Here is a 13,488-nt window from a genome sequence, read left to right as displayed (position 1 = left end):
AAACGGAATCCCAAATGCCGTCGGACCAAACTCCATGAGGAGAACACAAAGCAGCGCCTGAACGTCTGCAGTCTGCGGTGCGCGGCTATCTCGTGTTGCTCCCGAGACGCACACAGACACGTCCATTTCTTCGGCTCCCTGTCACGTGCATCATCTCACCAAAACTGTTCGCTTGGACGTGGCCAGGGCCGAGCTCGATGTTTTGGGGAGCCTGTGTCGGGGGGCGGCATGATGCGGGGCATTTCCATTGAGTAAGCTGTAGCGCAAAACCAAAATGCAAAGCATATCCCTGACAGCTTGATGCACCGGTCGCTTCGACAGGTATCGCACTGCTATTCACCTCACATCCTTGGATAATATTGTGTTCCTGAATTGTTTATTTAAGGCCACAAACAGTTGATGGTTATTGTTTTAACTCTTTCATTTTTGCTTGATTTCAACTTTTATTGTAAACGATGGAGTGCAACGTGCGAGTGTGAGAAGGCGCGTGCGTGCGTGCGTGCGAGAGCGCACCTGTTTGCAGCCGCGCAGTCTCCGGGAGGAAGCAGCACTAAGTGGATGTGAGCGCGCTCTGATTGCGCTCCCCAGAAGCGGCGGCTCCGCTCGTCAGCGCGTCATATCATGTTTGAGCGCAAGCCCCTCCCCCTGTCTCGCTTTCTCCCCTCACTCAACCTCTCCTTTGACTCGCGCAGGAGGCTCACCAGCGGCGCGGAGGGGCACCGAGCGGAAGATGGCTGACTTGGCCGGGCATCGCGAGCCCTGGGCGGCATCGGCAGCGCCACACCAGCCGCTGACGAGCCGCGTGAGACAGTAAACAGCTGTCCCCCCCCGCCCCCCGCTCTTCCTCCTCCCCATCCTCGGCGCAAATATTGGCACAAGTATCGCGCAGAAACCATGGCAGAGACGGAGAAAGAGGGCAGACCTCCGGAAAACAAGCGGAGCCGCAAACCAGCGCACCCGGTGAAGAGAGAGATCAACGAGGAGATGAAGGTAACGGCTCCGCTTCCTGGAGCTGGCGGCTCAAACTTGCAGCCCGTTTCGAACAAAACACTGTGGTGTCTCCGCTTTGCGCCACGGATGCGGCGCCCGTTCAAGTTTCCAGGGACGGAAAACCCGGTGCGTCAGTGAAGGCGTCAATTGTCCGTCCAGATCAATGGGGACACACACACACACACACGTGCGTGGCGCGGCTGAATGACTGGGTTCACCCTCGGTATGTGTGTGGGTGTGTGTGTGCGCGCGCGCGCGCGGCTCCAGATGTGCGTCCATTTGTGAGCTTTACGCACCTGAGCGTCGCCTCGTGTCGGTGGCCTCGGTACACACCTCGCCGTGGAGCGTGGCTTCCAGGCGTGTGCGCGGTGGCTTTGTCTGCGCCTCGGCATTGTTGGCACACATCAGTCAGTGAGCGCGCGGAGCGTAAGCGACCCATTCGGTGGGTCTTTGGGAATCTTGACCGAGAAGGCTTGAAGGACCGCGCCATGTGTCGGGCATTTGCTTGAAATACAAACGAATTGATGGCTTTGTCATGGAGCGCAGGTTCACGAGGAGCCGCGATGTTGTGTTGAGTCGCACGGCGATATTTCAGGCGTAGATCTGAGACTGACTTGAAATGCGAGTGGACGGACGCGGCTGGCCGTGACTGTGGAGGCGTCTGTCTTCGTGGATGTTTGTTGCTTTGAGAAGCCAACGAGGTTGCGCTCAGCGGAGGGAAACAATGAGCAGCTGGTCCTGGCTCGCTTGCACTGGCGCGTGCTCATTTGCTCATGAGGACGCTGGACTCAAACCCCGCACTCTTCACCAAAACGCAGCCCGGAGTCTGTCGGAACAGGTGCGCGCCTTCACCTGTCTCGTTTCCGCCCCCGCCGCGGATGAGTTTTTCTGGAGGCAGCAGTCCCAGAAACCCTCCAGTCAGCGTGGTCCACCTCGGTGTCTCGTGATGTCTCGTTGAAACGGCCAAGAAGAAGAACGTGATGAACGCTGGCCAGTCCAGGCATTCCCACACCAGAGTGTGATCCCTCCACCAGCCTCTGTGCAGAGCTCCTGACCAATGACTGGCTGCTGGGCAGCACCTGTGTGGCTGCACTGCTCCTCCGGCTGGTTTCCTCCTGCACACGCCCTGGAGCCCATGTGGCCTGCTGCCTCGCTCTTCACATATCTGCTCAGTTCTCTCTTCCATCGCTCCAATGAACGTGGTGATAAACGCTGTCCTGAGACCTTGACCTTGCCATGAAGATTCTGACCAACCTCCTTGGAGGCGCCTTCTTCGTGGCTTGGAACTGTCAACCTCGGTTTGGCACAGCCTCACCTGCCGATCTGACCTCAGGAGCAGGATGAGCCAATGAGCAAGGCGTCACTAAGATACGGCTCATCAATGAGAAGAGCGGCTGCGGGGGGCGTGTCGCCTGGACCTTCGTCAGTGGCCCAGGAGGTCGTTTGTCACTGATTTGGAGGCAAAGCTCAGAGAGTCCAGTTTGAAAGATGCACCATAGGCACAGAAGAACTCGCTGAGGAACGTGGCTCTCTGAGAGCTGCGAGGAACCAGAGACCAGAGGAGGTGACAGAGTCTTGCCAAGGGTCCACCAGAGGGTGGCGTGAACCCCGATGGACCCTGGAAGCTGAAGAGCTGCTCCTGAACTCAGCCATCCGGGTGTCAGTCACGACCGCCCATCGCTTCACTGCCAACCACCTGCAGGGAAGCACAGACAGCTGGGAGCAAGCTGAGCGCGTGCTTTCCAGCGTCTCCCTCTCCACAGTCTCGGCCAGTCAGTCACGAATGAACGGCCCGGTCGTAGACCTGAAAACGGGATGTTAGTAAAGCAGGCTGGCGTCACTCGCAGCGGCAGAAACGCTGTGTTTTCTCTTGGAAGGAGGACCGACACATAATGTGCCCTTGTGAGGATCACTGCGCCGAGTTTCCTTCATCCGGCTGCTTCGCGTGTGCCCTGCTGAGCGGGGCTGGTGGGCACCAGGGAGAGAGGAAGGAATGTATCCAGCCTCGGCCTGAGCTGGAGAAAGTGTAACCTGAGTGTCCAGGCTGGATCAGATATCAAGCAAAGTAGATGGAAATGAAAGCAGAGGAGGAGAGTGGGAGCTGGGGAGTGGAAAAGTGGAGACGCAGGGCTGGCGGGGCTGCAATGGGAAACTTGGCCTGTGGATTGGGGAATTTTATCGGGGCTTTTGTGACCAGCTCTGGTTTCTGAGCGTCCGGCGGCAGCCATGCCCACTGAGGTCCCCCCGGAGTGGCCCTCACACGTCAGCCGCTCCTGAGGCGAGAGGCGCTGTTTTCACCTCACACTTCTATGTTCAGGCTGGTGAAGAACCAAGTGAAATCCCATTGTCTTTCTGTCACTCTTCAACAGCCGTCATCAAGGAAGAGAGGCTAAATCCCTCTTAATAGCCGTTAATGGGAACAGATTAGTTCACCAGCGTGTCCATTATCGCTGCGGCGAGTGGACGCCAGCGGCGGCTCATGTCACTTGCCGTCGAATACGACCTCTTATGAAGCCGCTGTGACAGGACGTGTTTCCTCTCACGAACCCCGCACACTCCCAGCAGACTGCCGTCAAAACAGTCCATTTATATTCTCACAAAGGTTTGCAAAATGGCTGCTTCACTCGACAAGCGGGTCACATCCGTCAGAAGCGTCCCAAATACGCAGCAGCATCTCAGAGGTGGGCGGCTCATCTGGTGGTGGCCCCTCCCTCCCTGCTCACATGAGAGCTGAGCTCAGGTGTGGAGCCATGAGGCTCAGCTGGCAGACCCACCTCCACACCCCTGCACTGATCGTCAGGTTTGTACTGTCCGGCGGGGGGCGCCCCTCAGCTGTCCGACCACACCTGCACGTGTCACCCCTTCCAGCGTGGTTTGCTTCTGCTGGAGTCACAGCTCCGGTGTTGGGCTCGGAGGGAGACGTCATGTCTTCCCATCCTGACTGTGGGCTCCAGCCATGGCCTCAGCTCTGCCCTCCGCCGCGCTCAGACGGATCAATTCACCCTGTCACGCCAGAGCCGGCGCCTCTGCTTCTACCTGGTGGGCGTGAGGGTGGAAGCAAGGAAGCCGTGGACCTTGAATGAGTTGGAAATCTGAGCATGCGTGACGACGGCACTGGGGGTGAGCGCGGTCAGACATGGTTGGTTCTCAGGTGATTTCAGAGGAGCATCTGCCTGGCACCTGGAGCGGAGCTGGAGCGGCAGGGAGCAAGGATCAACCCAGGGACTGGTGGCCTGACCCGCCTCCACAGACCTCTGCGTGAGGGAAGGAGTGCTGGTGCTCACTGGTGTGAGTCTAGGCGTGCAGACGCTCCTTCAGAAGGCAGGTGGCAGTAGCTCCCGTCAGACTCTCCACACTCTCACGTGACAGCGATCTGGTTGTGCGTCTCTGTGCGATGAAGACGAACGCGTGACATCATCAGGTGACTGTTGTGTTGCAGAGCTTCGCTGAGAACACCATGAACGAGCTGCTGGGATGGTACGGCTATGACAAGGTGGAGCTGAGGGATTCCGACAGTCTGGACGTGGCGGAGGCCGCTCAGCACATCTCTGCCCTGAAAGGTAGGGATCAGCTGCACCTGTGTCTCCAGGTATTGACCAGAGCTCGCTGCAGCTCATGCCTTTGTTCACCTCTGCTTCCCCAGAACACATGGGGCCCAAAGTGTCGGCGCCACCGGAGTGTGGGGAGGCCTCTCTGGACGGAGTCAGCGGCGCCCTCTGTGTGCCAGCGCCCAGGAACGGTGTCACCGAGTGCTGCAGCGCAGCCTCCACCTCGGCACCTGGCAACCCCACCACCGTGGTGCCCGTGGTGCCCCCGCCGCTGACCAAGGGCCCCGCAGGTACGGTCGCCGACCCTCTTCTCTCAGGAAGTCTGAGCGAGACGTGGATATCTGAGGCACGTGCAACGTCTGTGAGCTGCAGCCGCCTCCCTCCACCTGCTCAGGTGTCGCTCCGTCAGCTCAGTCAGAGGACCTGTCTCAGCCTGGGACCACTGGACAGATGGTGAGGCCCCCTTTCCAGCCCGGCGTCCGTCAGCTCGGCAGCAGCCCGGTGTCAGCCCAGACTGAATCCTTCATGCGGCAGGTGATGGTGGCATTTAGCCCGGCTCCCTCCCTCATACAGAGGTCTGTGGAGGCGGGTCAGGCCACGAGTCCCTGGGTCGATCCTTGCTCCCCTCCTCATCCTGGGCTGCAGCAGCTACTGTCTGGTCTCTGACAGGGAGTGGGCCGGAGCGGCTCTTCTCCTGCTAATGTACATCCCTTTGACAGGCGCCGGAGTTTGGAAAGGGCGCCGCGCCTCCTGCTCTCCAGGGAGTCCTTCTCCGAATTGTGAGGGGATCTTTATTTAAAAGCCCGCGGCCCTGTAGCTCCATTCATCCCAGGCAAAGGTGGTCAGCGGCCCGGCGTGTGATGGGTCCTGGCTGCGAGTGTGAGGCTTCCTGCTGCAGCTGTGACAGCTGTGCCGCGTCTGCCGCCGCCGCCGCCTCACTCATCACTCGGCTCCGGGTCTGATGTCGAGTCATGTGTTCACACGGCCCGCCGCTCCACTGAAATGGGAAGCCCATGATAAAATCTGAAAACTATTTTTAAATGATGCGGCGCCTAGCTTTTTTCCCCTGAAATAGTTTCTCCAGTGGTCCTACCAAACCCTGGGTTCCTGGATGAACGTAAACTCAAGAGTGGAGCGAAGTATTCCGGACGATGCTGCAGCATGACAGCGCCTGAGCTCTTTAGCAACAGGGCTAACGGTAGCACGCTCCTCGGCGCACAAGTGACGGGCGCGCGCGTGTGTGTGTGTCTGCAGATGAGGATGGCAGCAACGTGCAGATCGTGTGCGCCTGGTGCCAGAAGGTCGGCGTCAAGCGCTACTCTCTGAGCATGGGCAGCGAGCTGAAGAGCTTCTGCAGCGAGAAGTGCTTCGCCGCCTGCCGCCGAGCCTACTTCAAGAGGAACAAGGTAGGAGAGCCTCCCTCACGCTGGCGGGTGAATCTTGGATCCAGACCACACCGAGCTTCATGCTGCTGCGGTTGACTGACGGCGCCACAAAGCTCTTAATGGAATTTGAAAACACACTTCTCCGCCGTGTTCCTGCGGTCGGCCGCCCCTCGGGAGCCATTACCGTTAATCCTCAGCTCTTTAAGCTCTCACGGCTGATTCATTAACACCTTCCAAGTCACCCTGTGATTAAAGCCACGGCTGCAAAGGCTTTTGTGGATCACCAGTGTGTGGCGCTGATGACTGCACTTCAACTGTCTCCTTTCTCCTCTGCACCGAAGCTGGGCTGTGTGAGGAGTTGCACAGTGAGTATCCGCCTGTCCTGCTGCCTCCAGCCGTCCTCGCTGCCGGGTCAGGATCGTGGTGCCGCCCCCCACACCCCCCACCCACCGCAGCATGAGAGTCTCCTCCATCACAGTGTGTTGACCAAATCCAGCCTGTTGCAGTGTGTCGTTGTGAGTGTTGACCTGAGGACGACCAGGCTTCCTGTCAGCTCACTCAAGTCAAGTCAGTCATGGAGTCAAGAGTTTGAGACTCACTGTCACTGTCAGTCCAGTGTGACGACCGCCTGCTGAGGAGCCTGTGAGATGGGAAGACGTGGAGGTGACTCAGGCTCAGAATCAGAATCAAATGTAGTGCCATGGTCAGTGGGGATCCCACCAACTAACTGACAAGCTGAGCACTTTTGGCTGAGAGCGTGATGCCTTGGTGCCGGCGTGGCAGCAGTGTTCTGCCTCCAGAGCCACGCCACGCCGCACGCACATCCGTCATCGCCGTCAGAGGGTTTGGATCGACGTCGGCGTCATGCTGCACAGAATCTGGTGCATCAGCTGCATGAAACCAAATGTGCGTGAGGGAGGAGCGAGGGCCAACAGCCAGACCAGCCCAGGTCACATGAGCTGAAGGTGTTGCCCCTGGAGAAGCGGATCTTCAGCCTCTGGTTCTGTTTCCCAACAGCTGAGCTGCTCCCCGGCCAGAGTGAGGCTCTTGAGCCTTGGTGTCCTGCGTGTCTCACACCTCGGACTGAGCCCCGCAGCCAGCTGTTGATGCACTGGAAGTTCAGTGGAAGCAGTGAGCAGTCAGCTTGCAGCACGAGCAGCTTCTTCCTGTGCTGGAGCTGCTCGGTCCCTGGAGACTCCAGGCCTCTGCCAGTGTCTTTCCCGGGAGCTCCCTCCAGGCGTGAGGGGGCAGAGTTCTGCTTCATGTCAGCCCAGAAATGTCACCTCTCTCTCTCACACTCACTCACTCACTCACTCGCTTTGCAGAGGGTGTTTGGCTTTGTTGTGCCTGATGAGGCGTGTCATGCTGCTGAGGAGGCCCCGGGGCCTGACGCGGCTCCGGGGCTCCAGCAGGAGGGTGATTATCTCATAGCTGCCAGCCATTCTGCTCCACTCGTTCCAGGCGCTTCGGCCCCACCTTCTTTTCTGTCGTTTTCACGACTTTCTCGCCTGATAGTCCTCAGGCGTGGTGTCGCCTGGCCGTCACCGGAGGCGCGGCTGCTGCGGCCGGCGGCTGACCCCCGGATGTGACCTCCGATTGGGCGCGTGTCATGTGACCAGAGCGAGGGTTTGCCTTGGCTCAGCTCACCGCCGTGATCCAGCAGAAATCTGCCGTCTGTCATCCTTTCTCTGCACATGGCTTCCTGCGCCGCGTCGGCCGTGCCAACACCTCATTAGTACAATATGCAAATGAAGTGGCGCCGGGCCAGCGGGTCACAGCGCGAGCTGCAGGCAGAGTAACGGCACAGTGGAGCGTCTTTGTGTTGATGTGCAGGACAGCATCTCAGGTGAACTTCTCCTTCGGGAAGGTTGTGTGTGTCGCAGGCGCAGCCCAGAGTGCCGGCCCGGTGACCCACACCGAGTCGCGCCACGAGTCAGCAGACTGGTGAAAAGGTCCTCACGTGCATGCGGAGCAGACTCGGAGCAGGACCAGGAGCACGCGCTGTGATCCCAGTCCTGGACTCCGAGGAGCAGCACGGATGGTTTGCATGCTCACGCACGTCACCCACCGACAAGCACCCTCACTGTTTCTGAGTTTGCTGCTTCAGTTGGTGTCTGTCCATAAAAGAAGCCGTTGTCTGTCTCCCTCCCCAGGCGAGAGACGCCGATGGCTTGGGTGGGAAATTTCCGCCGCGCGGCTTTGCTCAGGACATGGCCAGGCTTGTCTTCAAGACAAACGGCGACGTGCTTGTAAGGACCATCTGACACGGATAGAGTTGAAGCTCGTGGACACACACCTGTTCTGCCAAGGCTCTTACTGTCATCGCGCTTCTGAATCTGTCCGTCTCTTTTGGATGTGTCTCTGAAGGCGGGGCCTTCCACGCACCGACTCAGTGTCTGGCCTGGAGGACGGCCACCAGCTGGGGCCGTCTAAGGGTCCCGCTGCCCGGAGCCTCGTTCACTTTGGAAGGCGTGGTTTGGCTCGCCTCTGCGTCTGGGTGTCCGAGTTCTCTCCGCAGTGGTGGGGTGATGCGGTGAGCCGAATGTTTGAGCTTCACCCCAGGTGGAGTAGACGCTCCAGGGTGCTGGGATGTTGCTGAGGGGTCCTGCCCGCTAGGTTTGAACCCCGCTCAGCGCTACCAGCCGCTGGAGGTCACGACCCTGAGTTCAAGCATTGAGTGGGTGTTTGACCTGCAACGCCTGCCCGAGCTGCAGCGCAGGGGGAGAAGTGGGTCTCCAAAGGTTCCCACCTGAAGATGCAGTGTCCATCTATGGGCCAAAGCAGGAAGAGAAGATGTGCTTCATTCAGTTCCAGAAGATGAGCTCCAACTGCAGTTCAAACGCTTGCATCGATCCCGACGTTGAGCAGCGTCTCATTCATCTGCTGACTTTCACTGGCCGAGTGAGAGTCTGACTCTGATGAGGGACAGCGACCTGCTGCTCGTCCGTCAGCAGGTGAAGCCGCTCTGATTTTAATGAAGACGTCGGCTGCGAGGCTTCACAGGCTTCGGCAAACTTCCCACCACGGGCCGCCGTGGCGATGGCAGCGGCTGCTCACCACCTGGATCTGCTGGCTAGGTGGGCCCCCCCGCGCCGCCCTCAGCTGTCCCCGCGGACCTCGATCTTCCACCTTCTTTTCGCTCTGCCTTTAACATCTCCATCGCTTGTCGCCGCATCATCTTCACCCTCAGCGTTGGGCAGTCAGGCGTGTCGCCGCTGCAGGTTCCGCTGGCCGAATGGAAATAAATGACGGTAATTAGCTGGAACTGGAAACATCTGGTTGCGCGAGTGCGGCAGCAGAGAGAAAGCACAGCTCCATTAGCGTAATGTGCAGAGGAATTTCCCTCACGCTGCAGAGAGCGGCTGAGTGCTCTCCATCTGTCAGCGGCACACTTCCGCACCTGTATTATTTAGCGTGTCCAGGTCTTCATCTGCTTCAACTTTCCCGCTGAACCTCGCGGCTCAGAGCCGGGACTCGTTTTTACCAAGCGTCAGTCTGGGTTTAAAGCTGCGTACCTGCCTGTACCAGCCGCCCGCACCAGGAGGCGCCGTGGCTTTATTGGCCTGGTCCTCCTCTTTGTCCGGCGCAGTTGCCCTGTGTGGTGCTCTCAGCCGCTGGTGGCACCCCGGGGAGCCCCATCCTCACCCTCGGCCGGGCCGCCTCTGGCAGGTGACCACCCTGCGTCTCACTCTCCGTCTCACTCCCTGTTCCCGTGTCAAGGTGTCCCAGTTGATCCAGGAAGGTTTCCACGCCGGCGTGAGCCAAAAGAGTTGGCCGCATCCCTCCACTCATTGAGATTCCGCAGAGGGCTGGAGGGTGTATGTGATGGATGGGTGTCGTTGAGGGTTCTGACAACTGATTAATGCCTTCATTATCTCCAGCGAGGACCTGCTGCTCCTCCCACGGCTGACAGAGTGAGCTGTGTGTGGCCCGCGCTGCTCTCTGCGCGGCCAGGGTGGCTTCCACCTCTGCGAGCTCATGTCACCACAAGTGTCCCGGTATTGACAAGGTCCTGCTCAGCACAGCTGCGTGGAGAGCTCGGGCCTCCGGCACCTCGGCGCACGCCTGGCCGGCCGCCGGCGACGTTGCATTGATCTGGCTCTGGTGTGTCTTCTGTTGCAGGTGTGCGACTGGTGCAAACACATCCGTCATACAAAGGAGTACTTGGACTTTGGTGCTGGGGAGCGAAGGCTACAGTTCTGCAGTGCCAAATGCCTCAATCAATACAAGATGGACATCTTCTACAAGGAAACTCAAGCTGCTCTGTGCAACCCGGCAGCCGGCGCTGATGCAAAGGCGGAGTGCAGCGGTGGGGTTCAGCTGCTGACCCCGGAATCCTGGGGCACGCCCTTGGCCGAGCTCCGGCGGAAAGCGCCATCGCCATTAGGCCCGTCCAGCTCTGCGCCCCTTGCTGCCTGCTCTGCCGCCTCCCCCCCCCTCGCCGTCTGCTCTCCGTCCTCCTCTGTCTCAGCCAAGATTCCTACACCCAGACCCCACGACAGCCCGTCGCTCCCGCCGCCACCCATCCATCCCTCCGCTCTGCACCCGACCGCTGGAGTACCGTCCGGTAGCCCTCCAATGGTCATGACTCCCCGTGGTCCCATGCCGTTGCCTCTGTTCATGGAGCATCAGATGATGCAGCAGATCCGCCCCACTTTTCTACGCCCCCCCCACCACCCAGGAGGACCAAACAGTCCTTTGCCAAACCCCATTATCCCTGGCATCGGACCGCCACCTCCCAGGAACCATGCATCTAGCCCCATGCATCGGCCAATGATCTCTCCACATGTCCATCCGTCCTCGAACCCCAACCCGGGCCTGATGCCACCTCATCCGGGCCTCCCCGTGCCAGGACTGCCCCCCTTCCCTCCGGTCAATATGTTGCCCAATGGACCCATTCCTTTTTCCCCAATGATGAACTTCGGGCTGCCCTCATTAGCCCCGTTAGTCCCCCCTCCGAGTCTTTTGGTACCTTACCCAGTGATTGTTCCCCTTCCAGTCCCGATCCCAATTCCTATCCCGATCCCACTGAGCCCTGAGTCCTTCAAGGACCAGCTGGACAGCAGGGGTTCTAAACACAGTGCTGCTGAATCATCTGCAGAGTCTACAGTGGGTGGGCTACACTCCCCGAATCTCTCTGGAGGTGACAAGCGAGACGGGAAACTTGCGGAACGTCTGTCTCCTGGATGTTCACAGTCAAGCAGGTCGGTCGTGACAAAGGTGAAAGCAGAGGAGAGTTTAGGAGGCACTTGTCAGAGCAGCGGCTCCGGCCAAGCGGACGGGGTGATCGACCTGACCGTCGGTCAGCGGTTGTGCCAACAACAACTTGCTCACAGGATGTTGCTGGGGGTCCAGGTGAAGCTGGAAACAGACTCTGAGTCCAGGTCTCCTCCTGCAGCGCGGGAAAAGGTCAGTCTTAGAGGCGAGGAAACCACAGAACCAGCGGGGACCAAACAATCGCAAACCCAGGACGCGGATCCACCGAGCAACAGTCTCACGCCACCACCTTCAGCCAACGTAGCACTTAGCCAGCCGGAATGTCCGGCCCAGCTCCAACCGAGCCCCGCCGCGCCGTGTCACGTCATCGTCAATGGAGCTGGCCGGCGTTGCTCCGAGCCAACGGGCGCTGGAGCGGAGAGCGAAGGACGCACCAGAGGGCAGCCTGTCAACGCTGACTTGGAGCAGGAAGCACTTAAAGAAAACAATTGTTCCAGGAGACTGGAGAAGTCTGAACTGTGGGACTGTGGCAAACGGGGAGCCGTGCAAGATCAGATGAGGGAGGCCGCGGTGGGCAAGCAGGAGCCGGAGAGTCTGGAGGAGGGCGAACACGCCTACGCCCTGCCGCTGCTCTCCGCCGGAAGCTGTGTGGTCCTGCAGCCTGCGGCGAAGCCCGGCATCCTGTCCCGCGCCATCACCGCGCCCTTGTCAGCCGCCGAGAGCTCGGAGTTGGAGCCGGCGCTCAAGAGGAGGTGTCTGCGGATCCGCAACCAGAACAAGTGAGGTGGGTGGTGCTCCGGGCTCAGGCGTCTCGGGTCCCAGTCAGTGGAAAAGCGGGCGTCACCAGTGACGGGTGTGTATCAGGCGTAGGGCTGGTCAATGAATGGATTTTAATCGGGTCACGATTATGTCGTCCTCCGATTATGACAACGTGATAAGTGTTATGAAACGATTATCCAGCCGACCTCTCTCAGTCTGTCCCGATGCACCCAAACGCTGCACCACGCCTCGTCCGGAAGGCACGGTGAGCCGGCTACGCAGAGCGGCGCGAGGCTCTGCCTATCAGCCAGAGCGCTTACTTTACACCGCGTGTTGGACGCTAATATTAGCCACCGTTAGCTCCCGACTCGGTCCAACGGCGGCGTGGGATTCAGCGTCAGAACCTCCACTGAGCAGATGCACAGCCAGCGTCCTGAGCCGCAACAGCAGTGATGGCTGCTTGTCGGAGATGTTTCGAAAAACAATGACTAGTTGGAAGTGGATAAATGCAGAAGGACACTCGCTCGCGCTCAACCTGAGACAGGGGTGATGAAAGCAAGCGCTCCTTGTCATGCAGCACGTCGCGCAGACGCTAAGAGGAAAAGCGCTCCGATGTGGATGTGTTCCAATTTAACCCGTGAATCGCTCCTTCCAACATCAGAGCAGCTGGACTGGAAAGGTTTTCTCCTCTCCACTGTCGTCTAAACCCAGACCTTAGGGACCTGAAGCTTTCTGGAGAGACACCTTTCACCGACACGATGAAGGTTCACAGTCAAGCTATTGGTCGCATTTGACACATCGTTTTCTTGTCGATCATTGAGCAATAAAGTTTGACGCTTCAATGACTGCAAAACATGAAAGCCTTGAATAGTGGAGATGATGATGATATGAATCCAAATTTTTGCCATAATCGTCCAGCTACAATCAGGCGCACACTAACACCACATTTAATGAAGCTCTCTTCAGGTGCTTCATCACACTGGGAGACACGAATCTCGCGGCCAGCTCCGGCTTACATTCCCATGGCTTTGATAACCTGCTGGGTCAGGACTGACCGGGGGAGTGTGCCCTCCTGGAGCCGCCTGTCTGCCACCGGCCGCGACATGCCAGCCGTCTCTGACCCTCTTTCTCCGCTGTCTTCCAGCCCTCCCGTCCTCCTGCTCTCTCCACACCAGCTCAGCCACGGTCCAGGCGCCTCGCACCGCCGCTCACCAGGTGACGCCAGGGTGACCTCCCCTCCTGCGTCGGCCGTTTCCCGAGTCTCCATCTCGTGGCGCCGCTCCTGAGCTCTCTGCAAGGTGTCCTGCTGTGAATGGCATGACCAAACATGCCTCAGAGTCCCACACATGGCCTTTTCTCCGTCCACAGCCGGCGGACATTGCAACATGACTGACACAGGACATTTGAAATATCACCAGCAAGTATCCAGCTGTGGCTAGAGAGCACCTGCTGTTTCCTGTTTGTGTCCCCTTTAAACTGCATCTAGACACTTGGAATGGCGAGGTCGTCATGTGACACCACACCCGGGGTCGCTGCTCCAGCCGTCTGAGACTCTGCCAGGCTCCCGCTTCATCTTCTCGATCATACAC

At 59.0% G+C, this 13,488-nt stretch overlaps 1 protein-coding gene across 2 annotated transcripts in view; it reads left to right on the top strand.

Annotated features, from left to right (window-relative positions):
* Positions 1–7: 7 nt before the first annotated feature.
* Positions 8–13,488, top strand: part of sobpa (sine oculis binding protein homolog (Drosophila) a) — a 14,447-nt gene continuing 966 nt past the window's right edge. The window contains exons 1-7 of one of the 2 annotated variants that reach the window (XM_053844997.1): positions 8–321; positions 693–990; positions 4,430–4,550; positions 4,634–4,828; positions 5,793–5,944; positions 10,046–11,924; positions 13,044–13,488. The exon at positions 13,044–13,488 is cut by the window's right edge and continues 966 nt beyond it. In XM_053844997.1, coding sequence (XP_053700972.1) covers positions 895–990; positions 4,430–4,550; positions 4,634–4,828; positions 5,793–5,944; positions 10,046–11,923 — 2,442 coding nt within the window. In that variant the 5' untranslated portion in view covers positions 8–321; positions 693–894 and the 3' untranslated portion in view covers position 11,924; positions 13,044–13,488. Of the gene's footprint in view, positions 322–559; positions 991–4,429; positions 4,551–4,633; positions 4,829–5,792; positions 5,945–10,045; positions 11,925–13,043 lie in introns of those variants that run through there. The other variant, XM_053844998.1, reaches the window with a different exon arrangement.

The sequence above is a fragment of the Synchiropus splendidus genome, chromosome 16 (genome assembly GCF_027744825.2).
Source record: "Synchiropus splendidus isolate RoL2022-P1 chromosome 16, RoL_Sspl_1.0, whole genome shotgun sequence".
NCBI classification, from domain to species: domain Eukaryota; kingdom Metazoa; phylum Chordata; class Actinopteri; order Syngnathiformes; family Callionymidae; genus Synchiropus; species Synchiropus splendidus.
The sequence above is the reverse complement of the archived record's forward strand: the minus strand, read 5'-3'. Positions and strand labels throughout refer to the sequence as shown.